Raw genomic sequence first — 21,578 nt, forward strand, 5'->3', positions numbered from 1 at the left:
ATCATACCCCGCGAGATTACTGTAAATATCCATCCAGTTCAGTGATTCTACTCGTGGTGGGGGAGTCGCGGATGAAAACAGAATTTCACTCCGGCAAAGCCGCCAGACCACGCACTACACCTTTTTCAGCCAAGACGAGATTCCAGGAAGATGCTGTCTGCGACTCTCAGCGATGGTTTTCCTCCCATGTTCGACCTGGACTCTACTGAACACTCAGTTCGGATGGAGCCGTCCATATCGCAAGAACTGTTAAATTATTTGGTTAAAAACAATGGGCAACAGGTGAGTGACCTCAAGAACAGGCCCGTTATAAGGACGACTGCAGCTGCTGGCGGCTTGCAAACGACGCCGACAAGAGCTATTCCAAGTGACCCACAATGCTACTTTCACAGGTTTGCATTTTTTCTGTCGTTTTCAATCTCACTGATATAATTTTTTTTATAATAATTCTGAGTAATTTGCTAGCAGATTTTAATAAGTTCCACTTGCAACAAAAGGAAGCTTTGAAAATAAAACGCGCCAAACCAACTGAGGCAATTTTACAAATAAAATTAAAGAAACAGACTTTATATCCTCGTTGTATTTAAAGGAATAATATTCCACTATGATTTCTGCAGATTTCAAACATAATTTTAAGAATTGTTAGAGACAGTTTTCGAAAAAAAAATCAATAAAAAAATACCAGCTAATGGTTTTATTTGTAATTGATTTGTTGCTCTATTAACTTAAAATCCAGCGCAGCATGTATTAGAGGCTGCTCAAAATAAATTAATAAACAAAAAGCATCTGTTTGATAGAATACAGAATATTTTATGGAATAATAGTGTGGTTTATAAAGCATATAATAGCAGTTAAAAAATTCCTGTCACACCTCGAAGCGAAAAACTAGACACGTTTCTTTTCAGCAGGCTCCCAAATATTAACCTTGACAAAGGTCAACCTAAAAGCCGCTTAGCAAGTTCCGAACACCCAACAATAATCGACGCGTTTTCTATACCCGCGTAGAATAAATTCTTTTAATACCTGAAACATCGTTGTCAGGAATGCCTATCAGAATGGAAATTCATTGTTTTGTAATGATGGATGAAAAAAATTTAATTTGGAGTTAAAAGTAAAAAAGATAAAAGTAAAAAAAAAAGACAAAAGTAAAAAATCGCAATAACTGTTTGCTTTTTTGTTAAAAATTTTGCTTACCGGATATAAGGGTCAAGAATAATTCTTTGGGACACAAGGAGAGTTGCCAACTTCAAGCATAATACAATTAAAGACCTTGCCAAATGTGTAAGCGGAGTAAACAATTAATGCGATTAAACAATACGCTCGTACAAAAACTTATTAAGTCATTCAATCGACTAAATGAATGCCCATCAAACACTTTGGCACGTGAATAAAAACAACATTAGATGAAAGCGAGAATTCTCTCACTGATTTTGACGATGATATTTATGCATGACACATGACACAGTTTCAAGAGTGGCCTTATAATGTTGAATGCTAGGTGTTATCTCACTAATTAATTTGTAGGTATGGACATTTCTCTGGATGACAGTGACAGACCCTTGAAATATACCTACTATAATTAACCCTCCCAAGGTATTCTGCAAAAAGAACGCAATATAATATTGATTTATGTTGAAACAAGACTGCAATTCAGATTCAAATGTAATTTTATTGCGGATCAGCAGAGCAACTTACAAACGCATTCGTTGCACTGCTGATGAATCGCATTGAATAAATTATTATAGTGCCGTGCTATTTTTAGCTGTGTGCGTCTACATCCTCCTTTTACTTCTGATTAACTCTTCAAAGCAGTTGAAGTTTAGCACGTCATTATAATCTCTGTACGCGTATAGTTCGACAAAAAAATCTACCTGGAAGGAATATAAACGAAATTCAGAAGGTTTATATGCAAAATATATCTGACACTCGCGTGTTTGAATATAACACATACACAACAGAGTGGCATGAACCCCTTGAGCATCGTGCGTTCAAATCCTCTCGTGCGTGACTTGTGGGTACTTGCCAGTGCTTGTAAATCTTTATGGTTTTCTTTGCACTTGAAGTGGGAGTAATTATCCTTCAATTGAACGTCAGTCCAACCTTAAAAGACAACAATGCAGTAGAGGATATATGACACTTTCCTGCAAGTTTTAAGATCTTGCTATTCTTGGTACAGACAGCATTGAATTCAACGAGTGGGCATTTATTCTCTTAAAAGCAAAAAATAAACAGCGACTCTTTCTCAAGAAGGTATAGCTATCATAGACTTAGGGATTCCCGATGCTAATTCGATTAATTTAATCAGATAATGTTTCTCGTCTTTTATGCTTAAATATCAACGGATAGCACTTTTACCGCTATTTTATTACAAACTGAGTATCAAGCACAACAATTCTGATAACTGATTATTCTTTATTTAAGCTGGAAACCCCTAATTACATTTATTATTTTATTTTTGCCAATAGAATGGCTAATATAATATTGCAATTCTCACTATGCGTGTCTTTAATTTCTTAAGACCTATGATTATTTAAACAAAAGACATTGCGAATTAAAGTTAGCGAAATCTTGTTCTATCATTTGCAAATATAGGACCAATGGTGACTTGCTACTTTCTCGCATCTCTCTTTCACATTTTGTCAATACTTTTTGCATTCAAATGCAGGAACACTCAGCAGGCACACGTCTGTGATTTTAGCAGGCGCACTCTGTGGTTTAACAAAAAAGAAACCACAGAGTCATTCGTAAATTTCACTTTCAAATACCAAGCAAACAATAGAAGAGTTATTCCTAACTTTTTGCGTAACCTCCTCCGCTATAATAAAACACCGCAACTTTCCCTTTGCATGCAGCTATGATATTTAACAAATTTCTTTGTTTTTCTTGTTTCAGAGGACCGAGGTACATCGATCGCATTCAGCCACCTAAAGGAGGTATATTTAAAGTAACCACAGCAATTAGAATATATCGTTACATTTGCAAGCAAAAAATAATAAATAAATCTTAGAACATTTCAAGTATATTTTTATAAGATAAACAATCTTATTATATAATAAGGAATAGTTTTGTATTGTTTGTCAATCAATTTAGCTAAGTAATGTTCCACTGGCGGATAGGATCAAACACTCGCTTCTCCTCTATAGCATGTTTGCTAAACAAAAAGGACCAGAGTCCAGAGAATTTTTGGAAGATGAATAAAAGAGTAACTAAAAAATATAACTTTCCAGGTGGCTTGATGACTGAGAGAGAATACCGGTATTTGTCTGTATGCGTACCTTGGGAAATGTGTGCCAGTTTGTGCAAGATTGTCGATGATTTGTTTCAAAGCGAATGCTCTGGTAAGGAATATGCAATAATAATTAATTTTTAAATTTCAGCTCCGCTCGATTTAGATTAAGTAGCAATATTAATAATAAATGTAAATAAAACCAGCCCGTTGGCTCGCATTATTAAGGCATTCTCAGGAGTGTCAAAGCAATGGGAGGTATTTGAGCAGTTCGGAGTTCTGTTACTGGCTACCCAATGTCAGAGATGGCAAAAAGTGGTTAGTTTAGTGACTCGAAATGCTCAAATTGCTCAACGGGCTGGGAGGCGACTCGCTACTTGCTGGTTTGCACCTTTCCAGCATGCGTGATTTGGCTTCACGGGACAAATGTCTAGCGTTTCAATGCATTCCTCGGTGCGGAGGCAAGTGGCCTTTGAGTGGGCTGGGTCACTGTGCGGCCTGGTGCGCCCATGTTATCCGTTCGCGGTGTTATTGGGACCCGGGTTTCAGCATTCGTGATAGTGCAGTACGCACCCTTCCCAGTCCCCGGACAGGGATAAAAAGAAAAAAACACATAAAAAGTGTAAATTTAAGTTAAATTGCGTTAATTACATTTTTAAAAATTCTAGAGAAATTTGAAAATATGTTGGTATTAATTTTTTAAATATATTTTCGTAGCTGCTGGTACTCCTAATTTTGGAGCTTCGTGTCAAGTTTCTCCCCGGTCTACGCCCTTCGGAGCAAATCTGATTTTCAGCTTTAAATTTCCTACAAACGTACCAACACTCGTGATCAACCAACTGATTCACTCAATGATGGAGCGAATTTCTGCTGTGCCAGGAGCTGTGATTCAGAGTGCGGACTTTCCACCAAGACCTGCTCTCTATGGCTTCTTACAAAAAAGTGGCATCTGTCCTGATATTCATGTGTACAATGATGAAATTTTGCTGAAATCATCACTGTGATAAATTTCCATACTGTATGTAATCTCTTCTCCACGTGAAAAAGACTTACTGTATATATTTATGGGATTTTTGACTTCTAATTTTAATTAGATTATACTCGTAATCTCTAATTAAAAAAAGCTAGTACAAGATGCTTAATTGATTTTTTATCATTAAATATCCCTTATCATCCACATGTTCACCATAAAAAAATGCGATCAAGCTTAAAAAATATTTAAATTCAATTTACCTTTAAAATGTGAATTTATACTTGAAATCGTGAAAGCTATATAGTAGCGATTTTTTATGAGGATGCGGTGGATGCTTATTTGAAGCAGAAAGCGTAAAATGTTCGAATAGATTTTGTGTCAGTTAAAATCACAATTTTTATTGGAAGAAAAAATTAGCAATGATTCGCCTTCTCTGCTTTTGTGTTCATATAATCCCAACAAGAGATCTCTTTATTTTGTAAATGAACGCCTGGAAAGCCTCCCTGCCGACTATATAGCTCTAGGCAAACTCGCTACTTGTCTTGCTGGTTTGCACCTTTCCAGCATGCGTGATTTGGCATCACGGGACGAACGTCTAGCGTTTCAAAAAGTCCTCTGTGTGGAGGCAGGTTGCCCTTCAGCGGGCTGGGTCCCTGTGCGGCCTGGTGCGCCCATGTTATCCGTTCGCGGTGATATTGGGACCCGCGCCCTTCCCGGTCCTCGGACAGGGATATAAAGAAAAAAAGCAGAGAGGTTTGATATTTTTGAGTGAATGTGCGAGCTCATTCAAATTAATACATGTACATACATAATAACCTTGAATTAGAAGTAATACAGCCTTAGATGATGTTCACAGCAGCAGAGGTGTTAATATGAAATAAATCATCAGAGCATCTTGAACCGCATGAAAAGTGATGCATCATATAAATCTACATCCGCAAAATTTTAAAATGTTTAAATATAAGTGCTCGCAAAGAAGTTGACATTATAGTTTTTTTCACATAGGCATATGTGTTTTGTTTAGATAATTTTTCGACTTGTTTCGTGATAAGTCCAAATAAATTAAAAATGAAAAATGTTTGTAGGAGCTTTCCGCAAATGCAAAAGGACACAAACCAACACAAGATTTTGTCTTGGTCTCTGACAAGAAATAAAAAACAGTGTATAAGTTCTACCAGAAACATAAAATTGATCCGCTTTGTGGCGATAGCAGATGGTGAAGTAATTTTTTTCTTCTGGTCTCAAGAATTTTCAGATGGTATAGCTTCCTCCAGAGGGAGCAGTGGAATAGCCTAAGACCATCACACCTTTTGCATGGAAAGGATTACAGCTCCATCTAGTGAAGATTTTAGCAACATCCATCCTCTCTCTTTTTAGCCTTTGACTTGCAAAATGCGAAAAATCGCGTAAGAGTCATAATTTAGGAAATAAATAATCTGATACTAAATTAGAGAACGATGTTTTTTCATTAGGACATCAGCATCAACAAGCCCTTGCCTGAAATCAATTTAACTTTTATTGATTTATTATTTTAAGCATACAAATTTATTTTGTAAAATAGAAATTACGCATTTTTCACGTCAGTTTTTATTCAGAAGTATATAAGTATAAAATAATATCAAGTACCAATTAATTTAAAGTAATTGGCGAAAGATAAACTGTTATTGGCACAGGTTTTTCTCGAAGTTAAAAATCATTGGAAACGGCAGGGTGCAATTCCCTAATTTTCTGTCTACTCACACCGACTTTGGTCCCCAATGCCTAGATACAAATTTGATACTGAAATATACAGGGCTGTATTTATAATGAAAATAATGACCGTCTCTATATATGAAAATTATATCATCTGTTTGCACATATAATATCTAACAAAATTTACTGATCAGAAACGTAAACAACAACGCTTGACACATAATACTCGTTGAACAAAAAGTCTTTTGAAAAGGGTATGTTGTCATTAATGACCGTGTATGATCTCATTAGAAATAATTAATTGTAATTTATCAGATGTTTAATTGAAGTTAATATTCCATGCTGTAGATGCAAATGAAAAATTTCCTCATCCAACTAGGAAATTTTTCCACAATTTGTTTCAAAATTTATTTAAAAAAAATATTGATTACCTTTAAAATTTAAATCTAAATAATAAACTCTTTATTTTTGCAATAAATGTTACCCAATGGCACACTTATAACGGTCAGCGACGAGGAGAGGAATGCGAAATCAGGTATAGGTGCTTTTGGCGGCGCTGTGTGTGGTGCTTGGCGAGTATCCCCTCCGTTTCCCAAAAGAATCGTTTCAGTTGAGTCTTGGAGTGTATTATATCTATTATTCGTACCTCCCACCTTTTTTCAAACCAGCAGCAAGGGCCCAGTAAGTACCTGACGAACTTCGAGTCTTTTTAGAGTGCAGTCGCACCATGGACACCACTGGGCATGGTTATGAATCTCCACCGTCGGTCATGAGGATCAAAGCCTGCGCTTCTCAAGAGAAAAATTCTGGAAATTCTATCATCACACCAGAAAGGACAGTGAACACTATTCCTAAAAAAAAGTACGTAGCCTGCTCAGTTTTTATTTTTAAGTCAATTAAATTATTAAAGATTTCGAGAGGTAAATTTTTCAAAATCTGACTTGATAATAAAATATTATTCACTTTAAATTACACCACATGTTTACATAAAATACGAAAAACATGACGTAGTCACAGCATGTGTTTAAATTTACGCCTTTAGTCTAGCAGAGATTAATTTTATCAATTTTGAACACGAAATAATTATTTAAATTATTTAGAAAGATGTACGAAACTCATTCATCGAGTTATTCAATTATTATTTTTTCATATTTTCAATAGAAAATTATTAAAAATAGCTGTGCAATAGGTATTGACGTTTATTTATTTGCTTGCAAATCTTTCAAGATCTGTTAAATTAATCAAATTTAAGCTCTCATCAGTCGAAAAAATAATTAATTGCATTATTAAAATTAAAAATCACCCTAAAAAATTATGAAGCTTATATAATACTCACGTTTTACTCGTTTTACTCCAATCTGAACGCCTGCTGCGCTTACAACATTTCCACCTTCACTTTTTTTAGGCGCAAGCACTGGAGCAAACCGCAAAAACGGGTTTTACGCATAGCAAAAAACGATCGGATCGCCATTAAACCTTGAGCAAAATACAGCTGTGCTAATTAATAATAACGGTCAGTTCGAAAATAATAAGATTAAATAAAATTCTATGCTGACCGATTTATTAAATTATAGCAATCTCGACGTAACAATTCCCTGCCATTAGAACCAATATTTCACCACCAACATAAAATTAAAAGAATGTCGTCATGAGAAATAATAATTAATCATAATGGTTTCATTCTTTAAAACCCCTAAATAACCTTTTGACGTCCAGACAAACTGCTCTCAAATGGAGCGGCTGGGGCTACAACGACACCATCGTGGTTTGTGAATCAAACGGAAACCTTTACATGACAAGTGACAGGTTTGTGCTTCTATAATGCTTTATTTGCTTAGATATAATTCGGAAATTTTTTATCGAATTAAGGTATCCGCACATGAAAAATAAACATGTGAACCAATCAGTGCGTTTGTGGTTGAGGGACAAGCTCAACATGGACTTGTATGATGAATCGAAGATGGTTCGCTCACCAGTGACACCACAGATGGAAATCAGCAAACCCATAGTTAATGAGGGTTAGTCAATAAATATAATGATCCATTTTTATATGTTCACATTCTGTCAAATTATTTAAGAGAAATTACAAAATGGCTCTTTTCTGTGTGGTTTTTGAGTAGAATAAAGGGCTAAAATCAAACAATTTGGAGATAAAAATTATTTCGCACGTTACTGTGTTGGGCAAATTTTTTCCTCTTCAGTTGCCAAATTTTTGCCGCCGATCCTGATTAAAATCCCTATAGGGCAGAACCATTTTTTAAGTTCGACTTAAATATGTTTTCATTTCTTCCTTTAAGTTTTAAAAAATAAAATTTTTTAATATGAACAGTTGCTTGTCCAAAAAGTGTGTTATTATTATAATTTATTCTATTTCCTAGTTGATAATTTGAAACGTTTTGAGATATTGGCTAATAAACTGTCTAATAGTGAGTTATTTATTAATTTTGTTATGCACGGCTAGATTTCATGAAAGGGTTGCAAAGCCACAACATTTCATACTCAATGGAGAGCGACGATCGCTTGTTCCGCGGACATGGACACACGCTCGACGACATCATTCATCTACGCACGGGCAAAATCGAGAGAGTCCCCGACGTCGTTGTATGGCCAGGTGAGCATTAATCTTGTGAAAACGAACCGAATCTGCCAGAAACACGTGAAGCACTTTTCGCCTTTCTGTGTGTCCCCAGGCTGTCACGATGACGTAGTGAAAATCGTGAATTTGGCCACTGAGCACAATGTTGTGATTATTCCGTTCGGAGGAGGGACCAATGTGACCCTTGCCCTCACCTGCGACCCGGAGGAAAAGAGGATGATCGTGTCGCTGGATACTTCGCAGATGGTGAAAAATACGCTTTCTTTTGTTGAGTGCAGTAATGCCTCCGCCGTGATAAGATTTACGCTAGGCTGATCTCGGAAGGCGCCGCGTAACTCATTAGTGCACAAAGATAAGAGCTAAACGGCCTTTAATTATAATTTGAAGCTAAAAGCGTTTTGCGCTGCTTAACTTTGCGCAGTTCACATTCGCACGCAATTTTGCTTATATTGCAATCTTCTTGACAGAATAGTTGAGCTCTTGTCAAATTAACTTAATTAAGTTGAGAAATGCACGCGTTCTCTGCTTTAAATTAAAACGTGCAATGCAACAACTACTTAAAATTTCCTTTATAGCGTACTTTATTTCCTGCAAACAGTGTTACATAATCAGTTCCAAAACGTATCCTGCCAAGGCTGGTGAGATTTTATATATCTTTTTACTGAATCAAACTCGCACCAGGGCAACCACATTTGACAGTAAAAAAGGATTTTGACGCAGCGGGCGTGACAAAAACGAATTATAGATAATTTAGATATAAATTATTCAAATTAGGGAGGCAAGTGATATTGAAGAAACCAGCCGCAAAGGTAGCCGAAGCCAAGATGAAAGTATCAAAACAATAGATTTTTTGTCGAGGCATAATAACCGCAATTTCCAGCCTTGGCGAGCGTGTCAATGCACATAATGAGCTCTGCGTTGTGTTTTGCCTCCTGACTATGTGTTTCCATTTGTTCTCCCCGATAACTGATTGTAATGGCGACGACAATGAATATTATGCTGCGTGTCCATATCTACTCTGCTCTGACAGCCAGTAAAAGTTGGTTATAATCAATCATGCAAACACTTAGCCAATACGCATACCGCGGCTTTTTTCGTTTCTCTATTCTTCATTTGCGGTCGTTAAAGTTTCCCAACAACCAGCCAACATGATTTATCGGTTTTGTTTACGGTGCGCGGCAATTGCGGTGGAGAGATATGCAGTTCGCAGGAATGCTGATGATCCGCGAGCTTGGGTCGTGATTGTCCGCTTCCATTATTACCATCTTTATTTGAGAGTTGGCGTATTCTTTAAAGCGGGAGAAAGTTGTACCGCTGCTAACATTTTAAACCAACAAAACAAACGCCCGTGTGCGTTTGCTTATTGAGAACAGGGCTCGTCATTAGCAAATACACCGAGTTCATTCAGCTACGCACGAGATTTTCTGCTGAGCTGTTTATTTTGAATAACCACCTGACTTGCTGTGTGTGACCAGAGAAAGATTTTTCTTTAGCACACACGTGTGTCTTTAACAAAATTCAATGATCCAGCATATTTTTTAATTGTATTCCTTTTCTTGACCTATAAATATACAATAGTAATTATAATTTTTGAATAGTGGAAATATTTTACTGTCTGTCAAGGAAGAATATTCCTTATTTGTGATTTTTTCTCATTTGGATGAAAACACCGACTGGAAAAAGCCGCAGAAACTTCTAAGAAATTTGAAAATGAAACTTAGAAAATATACTACATTTGTATTAAATTTAGTTTTTTCAGTACTATCATATATATTTGACGATAAAATAATAATTCATCCATAGAGTCGTGTTTTGTGGGTGGACAAAGCGAACATGACAGCTTGCTGTGAGTCAGGAATCATCGGGCAGGACTTGGAGAGGGAATTGAGCAAGCATGGAGTGATGAGCGGACACGAACCAGACTCACAAGAGTTTTCAAGGTGAATGATACAACTCACGTCAGAAGCATTTTCGCACTAGATAATAAAAGTATAATTTAGCCTTTCCAATGGCACCAATTTTTGTGCAAACGGTGCTGTTTTACGATTAGGCGTTCTATTTTCGACCTGGCCGGCGTTGCGCCTGTGGGAAGCCAATAACCTTCTCTCTGCTATTAAATTTATGCTAAGAAACGCACGTGTGAATTCTCGGCCTTAGACAACTTTCATATTAAAATGAATTATGGAGGAGATAATTTTGATGAAAGTTCATTGGTGTACTTCCTCAATGATACTTTTTGCAATCAAATGCTTCGTTTCTGTCTCTAATAAACTTGACCGACTTAAATTAATTTCGCAGCTTTAATAAACGCGAACGCGGAAAAAGGTTTTACTGCCTCTATTAAAATAGAATATACAGTTGCAAAATTCGTGTTGGTTTCTAAATTATTCATATTTAGGCCAAAACAGAAACTAATTGAATTGCCGTTTTGCCAAATCGATTCATTTCAGCCTGGGCGGGTGGGTGTCAACGCGAGCATCAGGCATGAAGAAAAACCAGTACGGAAACATCGAAGATCTGGTGGTGCACATCCGATTCGTGACCCCGTCTGGAGTGATGGAAAAGCAGAGTTTAGGCCCCAGAATATCCAGTGGGCCTGACTTCAATCACATCATACTCGGCTCTGAAGGTACGCTAATAGTCACCGACAGGCAGGCGTTGAAAGTTGAAAGGCAATCGTAGGTTTTGCAACTCACGCAGCTCCTTGTACGCCAAGTATGGCTATAGATGTAATAAAATCTTGTACAATAGATTTAAGATGATGGGCATGATTTTCCTACTGTGTGCCAATCCATTCATAAAAGCTGTCCTGCATCGAAAATAATTAACCACTATAGAGGGATACAGACACACAAATCTAATTTAACTAGACAAACTTGTCGCTTTTTCTGGACAATCAATCATATTTAATTTCAGGCACTCTGGGAGTTATTACTGAAGTAATAATAAAAGTGAGGCCGGTGCCTGAAGTACGGGATTTTGCTTCATATGTGTTTCCGGAGTTCCAATACGGAGTTGATTTCATGCGAGAGGTTGCTCTCAAGGTGAGTGAAAAAACTAAGAACACGAAGCGCGTGCGGACAAAGCGGATGATTTTCTGCATGGATAATGAGATGGACAAACTCATATTTTCACTCTGAAATTAACAGTCATCCATGCATTGCAACTTCACTCAGGCAGAGATTTTTACGGCCGACCAATTCTTTTGTGTGCGTGAAACGCATGCAGCTTTAATTCCGCTTCACGTGGTACGCACGTGTGGATGAATATTTTATGTTATATTAAAAATTTAACCCACAGCACATTTTTATTTTAAATCTATTGATTCTATTTTTGCCAGTGCTATTATATAAAATTCGTTTTTTCTCATAAAAAAACTCACACAACCCACACGTGCTTACTTTTTGTCACTAAATTGTATATAAATTAAAATGTCAATTTCAGCGCGCTCAACCAGCTTCTCTTAGGCTAATCGACAATGAGCAGTACCGAATGGGGCAAATTTACAAAGACAGCTTAGGCATCTTTGGTTCCATTCTAGACTCCATCAAAATGTTCTATCTGCACTCAATAGCTGGATATGCAGAGGACAAGCTCTGCGTGGTGATAGCTGTTTTCGAAGGTTAGATAACCACCTAGAATTTGAATTTATTAATTCCCACCCAACTTTTTCGGGAAAAAAAGGAGACAAAATGGACGTCCACTTACAAAAGACGAGAATTAAGAAGATGACTGAGAAATACAGGGGCCTTGACGCAGGCAATGAGAATGGAAAAAGAGGCTACACACTTACGTTCTCCATTGCCTACATCAGAGTAAGAGGATTAATTATATCATTTTTTTCTGCTCTTTAACTGTTAGAGATTATTCTCAACTTAAGATTAGCATTTTTAACCAACTATTCATATACTAATTATAAGCATGTCAAATGATGTTAGGACGCGTGCATAGATTATGGTGTGCTCGCGGAGTCCTTTGAAACGTCAGTACCGTGGGACAGGTGTGCTAATTTGTGCCGCAGTGTGAAAAATACCATCTCCAGGGAATGCAAAGGTGAGACATCAGTTAAATTTACATAGCAATCCTAAGACTATTCTAACGGGCCCCATCATACTTAATTACATTTTACTTGTAAGTTTTTACCAAATGGAATGTGTTCCAAATTTTAATCAGTGATAAATTGTTACAAAAAATTGGCACCTTTTCAATTGAAGTGTCGATCTCTTGTTTTGAGAAGCAAACAATAGGGCCATAATTTATTACGGGCTGCGGTTGTTGAAACAGGAGATAAGAATTGACGTGTAAGGAATAACTGGCACACCACATTTACCAACTAATGAGATCGGTGATGCAAAAAATATGACTTGCGTTTTGTGAAGGAGTCATTAGTCCACGGCAATGATTCTAAATGTGCCTCGATACTGCACAGAACGAAAGCAAAAACACGAGGAAATATATCTGACCTAAAAAGTTTGTTTTCAATTCTACTTGAACGCCTGGTTTATATGGGTACAAAGTTAGCAACCACACACATCACCACCGCAAAATTCTCTTTTATCGAAGCAATAATAAATTTATCACTGACAAAAAACACGGTTTGAAAAGAAATTTAATCCCAAAAGATGAAATAAGATTTTATCATGAAAATATTTTTATATCATGCTATTTTTGCTCAACTAACGAGCGGATTTTATGAGAAACGAGAAAGTCTATGTGACCACTCCTTTCTACATGTCATACAATACATAATAAAGATTTTTCTAGGGGCCATAAATTTGTATAATCCGTTACACTTTATGTTATGCAAAATATCGGGATCTAGAGTTCTTATATACATATTACTCCGCTCGCACAGCCCGGGGGATCACGCACCACGAGACGTCGTGCCGCGTTACGCAAGTCTACGATGCCGGAGCCTGCGTCTACTTTTATTTTGCCTTCCACCGCGGAATCATGGATTTCCACAAGGCCCTCAAAGTATATGACGAGATTGAGGAGGTGGCCAGAGACGAGGTGATCGCATGCGGCGGCAACATTTCGCATCACCACGGCATCGGCAAGAAGCGCCAAAAGTGGCTGCCGAAGCAGGTGTCGCCGCTTGGAGTCAATCTCTACCGCGCCGTCAAGCAGCACATCGACCCGAAAAACATTTTCGCGAGTGGTAATCTTGTCGACATGAAATCAAGTCTCTAATTTCGTTTTGTTTGTTTGTTGAAATGTGATAGCTTTTCGTTTCATTTTCTACCTGTTTAGAGTGCTTTAATTTAACCATGATCACTTTTCTTCAAATTAGGGATTATTACTTATTAGAATTGAATTTGCCTTGTTCATGTTACATTACAGGTATGTAAAACACCGCTGTTTAAAATAATGCTCATAAATTTTTTCCAAATATATTTTATGCAGAGGCTTCCAGCGGTGTAAAAATAAAATATTATATTTTGCTCAAGTTTTTATTAAAAAATCTGGTTTTAATTTTTTGACTCTGCAATCAAATCATGCGATAGCTAATTAATCAATAGGCAATAGTTACGTATTGATTTGTTGTTTTAAATAATGCTTAACTGTAAAACTATAAATATTAGTAAAAATTGGTCTAGCTCTTCAAAATAACATTATGACACAGTTATTGTTATTTAATGTTGACTTTTTTGCAATTTTTCTGATTTTCTATACAATTGTATGACCTTAAACTCATTTTCTTAAAAGCATTTGTTTGGCTAAATAAATAGTTAAATTAAAATGTTAAAATATAGTTTTGATAACTAACGATCATTCATAATTTGCAGTTTAAGGTAGTGCTTACCATGTAGACTGATTTCACAAAAAAACATTTTTCAGGATATTATATATCTGACAGCAGTTCTGTTGGAGTCTACAACTGAACTCGGTGCAGGAAAAAATATTTTGCACTGAAAAACAAACTTGAATCAAAATTATATAATGTCTGATTTCTAAAATTATGAATTTGTATGTATTACAATTTTTTATGACAAACACTACAGGAGTGTATTTTATTTTCTTTAAAAAATACTTTTACATACAATTTAAAACCAAAATATATTTAATTTATTCCAAACACAAATTGGCATGCACAATACTGCCCCTGACAATACTAATCTGTAATTTTTAAATCAAAGTATTAAACCTTCTCAGAGAAGCCCAATTGTAATCCGAAAAAAAATTAGATTCCTTAATGTATTCGCACCATTTGGTTTATACAGAGCTAATAAACAAACCTGGTTATGTTAACTTCAAGAGAAATTTTCCCAAAGAGTGACGCAATAGGTATACTTGAGCCCACCGTATGTGACTAATAAAACCATGAAGTATTGAAACACGCGTTCAGGTGTTCTCGCTTCCAAAATATCTTGAGCGCAAACAGGTTTTGGGAACCAAACCGTATGCTGCGATACGCGCCTCAACATTAATGGAGAGCGAAAAGTAATCAATTTCCATGGTATCACACAATTTCTGACGAAACCTTTCGAGCCACTGCTGAAATTTGTAATTAATACAACTTAATTTATTACTGCTTTGACATTAATTTGCAATATGTATACCAGATTGCACCTAAAGCGTTATAAAAAAGTTTGTGTGTCAACATTTAGATACAGCTGAAATAAGTAGCCCAAGGCCGGCGCGACTGGACATGTGCGAATTGCTAGTGGCCGACAGGCACTTCTTGCAAAAATAGTGGTCTTTAATTCATATGATTCACTGACTGGTTGCGTAGGTATTCCCTATCATGCACGTCTGCCGCTTGAGCGAGCTTGAGAGGTGGTTTTGAGTAACAAGTTAAACTTTAACCAAAATGAAACCACAATTCGAGCCCCCGATACGCCGCAAATGGGAACAGCAGAGTCAACTGTCCGCGATGGTAATTTGATCCAAACAAATTTGTTAGTTAATCCATGATATATTTTCAATTAATTTTCCATTACTTTTCTTTTGATAAATGGATTTGAGATAATTTTTATGATTGGTGGGTCTCAATTGAGTTCAACTTCCATTTAGTCTATTTAAATTAGAAAAAATGTGCAGATTAGACAAAGGAGTCTGGTATTTAGCCTAAAGGTCACAAAATTAGTAAACATAAAATTGGAGCATAAATTTCACTGAAGAGAAAAAATATTAATAGAAATTTGTTTTATTGATTGAGATTGAGAACGAATAACGTTATGAAAGGGATTCTAAATCTGCTAATATTTTCTATTCAATCGAAGACGACGACCGCTTATTTCGCGGGCACAGCCACATTCTTGAGACATCATTCATCTTCGTTAAAGGAAAATCGGAAAAATCGAGCGAGTGGCTGATATTGTCATCTGGCCAGGTGCTGGAACCATCCTATTTGCAATACGTCTCTTCGGATAACAAAGGCTTTCTGTAATATTATAGGCTGTCACGGCGACGTGGTTGTGAATTCGACCACTGAACATCGTTTTGATTATTCCGTTTTGAAGCGGTACCAATGTGACTTTTGCTCTATCTATGACCCCGAACAAACTAAGAATGATTGCGCATTGCTTGACAACCGCAAATGGTGCGATTTTGGCTATCCTTTTGGGTATAAAAAAATATTAAAAGAGAAAGAAAACGTCCAAGAATGCAACATATGGTGCAAATAATAGAGTTAATATATATGTGTTATTAAATTTCATGTAAACACCTTCATTGATTAAAGCTATACTTTTATGTTTATTTTTCTGGAATTTGATTATGGAAAAAACCAGTTATATCAGATTATATTTAATATTTTATGCAATTTATTTCCATCAAGAATAAGAGATGAATCAGCTTAATCAATACAGAGTTAAAATATGTACAACATGATGCGGCAGTGACTTATACAAGTAAGAAAGCTAATCGTGTAAAGCAAATATTTGCACTCGGCTCTCGCAGCATATGGCAAATGAAAAAAAAATACTTTAGAATAAAAGCAAAGCAGAAGTCAAAGCAAAATCTCAGTCGAGTGATGGATAGCGAACTACATGGGCTGAATGCCGGCTCTGATAGAGAATGCGAAAGGCTGGATTATTTTGATGATGTAGAGAACAACCGCAAATCCAGCGGGTCGATCCCTTTGAAAAGGTAAGCTTTAATCTAAATTGAAGCTTAAGAGAAATATCTAACCTTTTGTTGTTTTTAAAGGCAAGAATTGCTTAAATGGCACGGCTGGGGTTATAAAGACACTAAGGTGATTGTTACTCAAAGAGGCAAACTTTTTATCACGAGCAACAGGTTCGTTAGTTAAAATTTTTCGTTAAAATTTTTCCTGTAACCTGTGTTACATATATTAGGTATCCACTGGTGAAAATCAGTCAGGTGTCGCAGAAGGTGAGGGAGTGGATTCAGCAAGTTTGGGGCATCGACTTGTATGAGGTAGAGAATATCCCAGAACCACCAGAAAATCCTGAAATTTCCAACTTTCCAGGCCCTTTTCTTGACAGTGGTATTAATCTTTTGATTTAAAACACAAGCCTTTTAATATTTCAGCACTGATATTTCAGAGTTCCTTGACGGGTTGCTTACATTGCAAATCGTATATTCAACTGACGGCGAAGATCGATTTTTCCGCAGTCACGGCCAGGCCATGAGCGATATAATGAATGCGCGTCAGTACCAAATCACCCGACTACCTGATTTAGTGGTTTGGCCAAGTAAGGCAAGAACTCCACTCAGTAATTCTATAATTAAAACAACAAATTTTGCAACAGACAGCCACGAGGACGTTGTGAAAATAGTAGATTTGTCCAACAAATGCAATATTGTAATTATTCCTTTCGGCGGCGGAACTAATGTGACCAGTGCTGTGACTTGCAATCCAAATGAGACCAGAATGATTGTTTCGCTCGATACTTCGCAAATGGTGATTTCCAAGCTCCACATTACAAATAACGAACACGCCAAAATAATATTTCAGAATCAAATATTGTGGCTGGACAAACGCAACCTGACAGTTTGCGTGCAAAGCGGAATTACAGGTCAGGATTTGGAAGAACAGCTTTTTAGAGAGGGTTTTACAACTGGACACGATCCAGACTCATTAGAATTTTCGAGGTAATCAAATTTAATTAAAATAGCAAAAACATGTTGACTATGCGAGAAAGAAACTTAAAAAAAATGTGTCAATATTTATGTTTAATTTCACTTTAAGTGTTGGTGGATGGGTGTCAACGCGTGCATCCGGAATGAAGAAAAACCGATACGGAAATATTGAAGACCTTGTTGTGCACATCAGATTCGTGACAGCAGTTGGTGTACTTGAAAAGGAAAGCAGGGGTCCTCGCATTTCTTGCGGAATAGACTTTAACCAGATAATTTTAGGTTCCGAAGGTATAATTTTCCTCACAAAGCAGAGCGACTTTCTAATTTGTAATTATTCGTATGCGGAGGTACTCTTGGTGTGATAACAGAAGTCTGCCTCAAAGTCCGGCACTTGCCTCAACTTCAAGTGTATGCTTCGTTCGTTTTCCCAGATTTTGAAACGGGAGTAAAATTTACTCATGACGTTGCTATGAAGGTAAAGAGGATTTCAGAGCATATAATTTTGAAAGCTATCACATTAAACGATTAATTTATTGTGATGCTTTGAATTTAGAATATTCAACCGGCGTCGTTGAGACTGATGGACAACATGCAATTTCGAATGGGACTAATAATGAAAGAAGAGCAGACTTTTATCGGTGAAATTGTTGACAAGCTGAAATTGATTGCATTAAGTGCAATCGCAAACATAAATGAGGATGAAATGAGCTTTGCAGTAGCGGTCTTTGAAGGTGATCGTATTTTTCACTTTTATTATTCACTGCTTCATCTATGAAATTTTGTCTTTTATTAAGGCTTCAAAGATGAAGTGGCAATAAACAAGGTCAAAATTGAAAAACTCGTGGTAAAGTACGGAGGTGTCTCTGCTGGCGCAAAAAACGGTGAACGAGGCTATTTGCTGACGTCCACCATCGGATATATGAGGGTAACTGCGAATTAATGGTTGAGAAGAATTTCAATAACTCAGCCAATGTTTAAATTAGGACATTTGCCTTAATTTAGGAATGCTGAGCGACTCGTTTGAAACGTCAGTTCCATGGGATCGAGTATTGCAACTTTGCCAAAACGTGAAAAGTGTAGTGGCAGAGGAAAGTAAAGGTGAATTTGCATTTTAATTTTGTGTTTTGCTCTAGAATTTAGCTGTTTGAAATATAAATTCGCACAATATATGGAGCAATAGCAATGCGGTGTAAAATATCCAGGACTTTCTAGAACTCAAATATTTGCAATGACTTAATGCAGGCCTATTTTTTAGCATAATTTTTTAGAGTTGCAGCATATTAAAATTTGTATGTATATGCATATATCCTTGTTTATTCTTGTCATAAGTCAATAAATTTGTAATTATATCTATTTTTTAACTCCCCGGATTTAAATCAAACATTTCAGAGAAGGGACTGAAGCACCTGTCTGTTTGCTGCCGAGTCACCCAAGTGTACGATACAGGTGCGTGCGTTTACTTCTACTTTGCGTTCAACGCGGCTGGTGTTGTCGATGCCCTTCGCGTCTACGAGCAAATCGAATCCCGGGCCAGAGACGAAGCGATTGCCTGCGGAGGCAACATTTCGCACCACCATGGGGTTGGCCAAAAGAGACGCAAGTGGGTGCCCAGGCAAATATCGCCGACCGCTGTCGGGTTGTACTCGGCAATCAAGAAAACACTTGATCCCAACAACGTGTTTGCTGTCCAGAACATTGTGCTGCCTGCTGAGATCACGAGCAGCAAGCTTTGAAATTGAAAACTGGAGCAGGCTAATGGATTTCTGAATAAACTGATTTTTCAATATAATGCGATAAAATTTTCTTTTGACAAGAAAAACTCCTAAATTTTTGCTGAGCTTTTAAAGTAAACCTTGATTTAATTTAATTCATTGGGATGATGCATACAAAATTATTGTTTTTAGAATACGAACATTATCTATCGATTTTCTATAGAAAATACCCCCTACTACTGTGCCGTACAGAAATATCTCGCTATGTGTGAAGATAGGATCCCGTCGGAAGGAGATTGAACTTAAAAAGAAAAGTGACAGGCTGAGGAAATGAGATGTCAGTTTGAGGTCGGCCGCAGCTTGATACAGCGAACCGGCGCAAAAAAGTTTCACTCAATTAGTAGCAGAGCAACCCTTCTCTCTTACGTCCTGCGCTCGCCAAACCAGAAGAAGCTCGGGGCGTCTTCTTTTTAAATAAAAACAGCAGCGTCCGTGCCGAACAAAGCAGCAGCAGCGGCGGTGGCACTTTCTGCAAGTGACGTGTAATGACTATATAGCTTTTTCCATTAGAGAAGGAGAACGGTGCGCAAATCCGCTGCAGCCCTGCACTGTGAAGCTACATTTAATTTGCGGCTTTGCAATTAATACGTTTCATGCAGGATTTCTAATTTGAGTTAATTTTTACATCAGTAACGAAAACTTGCTTCCCATTTATACTCATGTACTTGACATCTCTGAGAGTTTCGAGTGAAAAAATAACCTCTTCTCGAGCAAAGAAACATCGATAAACTTTGGAATTCAAGTTTCCGTCCTAAAGTTCAGTTAAAATGTTTATTTAAAAATTATTTATAATAAAATATAAATAAATATGTGAAATTGAAATATTCAAGTCATTTATATTTGTCTGGCAGTTATGAATTGGTTTCCTATTTTGGGAAGTATGGTATTCAAGAAATGCAAGAAATGTAAGGAGGCCTGGTTTATAAAATTTAGAAGTTTAGGGGTTAGGAGGTGGAAAAACTGTTGGGAAATTATTGTAATTTTACCGTTTGTCAGGGATTGCATATTTTGAGCAAAATAGTTAGTCCTAAGCGTTTTCAGAAAAAATTACAGATAATTGATAAAAAAATAGTGATCCTTTTTTCAAACAAAGAATATTTCCGAAACAACAGTAACAAACAACAAAAATTGCCTTTAGGCGCACGAAGGGAAATATTTTTATAAAAAAGTGACATTTCGCTCGGATTTTTCATCAAACTTAGAGAGATATAGATGGTTTTAGAAGTAAATAATATAGACCAGCCGGAAAATTAAACTCGAATCTCCACTGTCTTAAAAAAATGTTTTTACCGGTGTTCATCTTTTCTTAGACAAACAACCAACAAAATTTTCAAAACACGGACCTAAATCTTTTCTTGGGATTAATCATTCGTGAAATAATATGCAGCTTTTAAAGTGCTCGCTTGCAGAACTATGCTTTCCCATGCATGTGTGCGATTGCGAAGAATAATTTCCCAGAGGGCTGCTGACGCGTTTCCAGCCGAGAGTGGTGCTCTCACATGTTAACACGAGCACGTTCCGCGGATATGCAAAAATATGATGCTAACAACCTTCTCGGGCCGCAGCGCGTCGCTGCCAGCGCAACTATTTCCGCAAAAGCCACGGCTGGCAAAAAGTAAAGATCTCACCGGGCAGAGCGAGGAATGCACTGGGATATTGTCGGCGTTTTATATATTACCCACAGTTTGCATGAAACGGCTGCGCTGGCTCTTCTTTTTGCTGCGATTTAGCTCTCGCGGGAGAACTAGCGCCTTTGTGTATGTGCCTAGGTGCGCGCAATGCATTTCCATTCTAATCACACTCCATATTTGTACACTCGTTCAAGCGCGCGATTGCAGTCAGTGTTTCTCGTGGAAATATGGAAATTTTCAATTTGCACATCACTATCCAGCGCAGAATGCAATTCAAAACAAACGAATACTGTATATAGCAAAAGGCAATTGAATTTTAAAACGGACTGAGTAGACAAGCAAAGTTTACACAGCTGCAACGCGCTGAATAAACACTAGGAGCAGACGTTTCGTAGCTTCAACAGAACAAACTTATTATTGATTGAATCACGATATCGTTCAATGAAAGACACTGCATTTTACACGTGTAATTAATATTGTAATAAATCGACTTCTCTTTTGATTAATTCTGGACATCAATTATTACTATATTTCCTTCATCTCAGTCGGATAGTTCTCTTTATTCAGCTGCACAAAATTAATCTAATGAAATTATCTGTTTAAGTTTAAACAGTTAATCTTCCAATTTTTGTGTGAA

The 21,578-nt window shown here is 36.9% G+C and overlaps 3 protein-coding genes across 3 annotated transcripts; all 3 read left to right on the top strand.

The window, feature by feature from the left end:
- Positions 1-37: 37 nt before the first annotated feature.
- On the top strand, positions 38-4,368 carry LOC135940355 (uncharacterized). Its single transcript, XM_065485200.1, has 4 exons — positions 38-392; positions 2,893-2,933; positions 3,228-3,338; positions 3,944-4,368. The coding sequence occupies exons 1-4, from the start codon at positions 151-153 to the stop codon at positions 4,228-4,230; spliced, it is 681 nt and encodes a 226-aa protein (XP_065341272.1). The 5' UTR covers positions 38-150; the 3' UTR covers positions 4,231-4,368.
- Positions 4,369-6,507: 2,139 nt separating this feature from the next.
- Positions 6,508-14,566, top strand: LOC135939967 (alkyldihydroxyacetonephosphate synthase-like). The gene is made up of 12 exons (XM_065484593.1): positions 6,508-6,752; positions 7,608-7,697; positions 7,761-7,909; positions 8,353-8,502; positions 8,582-8,733; positions 10,291-10,427; positions 10,938-11,116; positions 11,404-11,531; positions 11,932-12,109; positions 12,172-12,302; positions 12,426-12,540; positions 13,343-14,566. Exons 1-12 carry the CDS (start codon positions 6,619-6,621, stop codon positions 13,678-13,680), a joined length of 1,881 nt encoding a protein of 626 aa, XP_065340665.1. The 5' UTR covers positions 6,508-6,618; the 3' UTR covers positions 13,681-14,566.
- Positions 14,567-16,436: 1,870 nt separating this feature from the next.
- On the top strand, positions 16,437-19,310 carry LOC135940745 (alkyldihydroxyacetonephosphate synthase, peroxisomal-like). The gene is made up of 12 exons (XM_065485772.1): positions 16,437-16,581; positions 16,642-16,731; positions 16,791-16,942; positions 17,001-17,150; positions 17,208-17,359; positions 17,414-17,550; positions 17,648-17,826; positions 17,886-18,013; positions 18,092-18,269; positions 18,333-18,463; positions 18,522-18,636; positions 18,928-19,310. Exons 1-12 carry the CDS (start codon positions 16,466-16,468, stop codon positions 19,269-19,271), a joined length of 1,872 nt encoding a protein of 623 aa, XP_065341844.1. The 5' UTR covers positions 16,437-16,465; the 3' UTR covers positions 19,272-19,310.
- Positions 19,311-21,578: the final 2,268 nt, after the last annotated feature.

The sequence above is a fragment of the Cloeon dipterum genome, chromosome 3, assembly GCF_949628265.1.
Source record: "Cloeon dipterum chromosome 3, ieCloDipt1.1, whole genome shotgun sequence".
In the NCBI taxonomy this organism is placed as follows: Eukaryota; Metazoa; Arthropoda; class Insecta; order Ephemeroptera; family Baetidae; genus Cloeon; species Cloeon dipterum.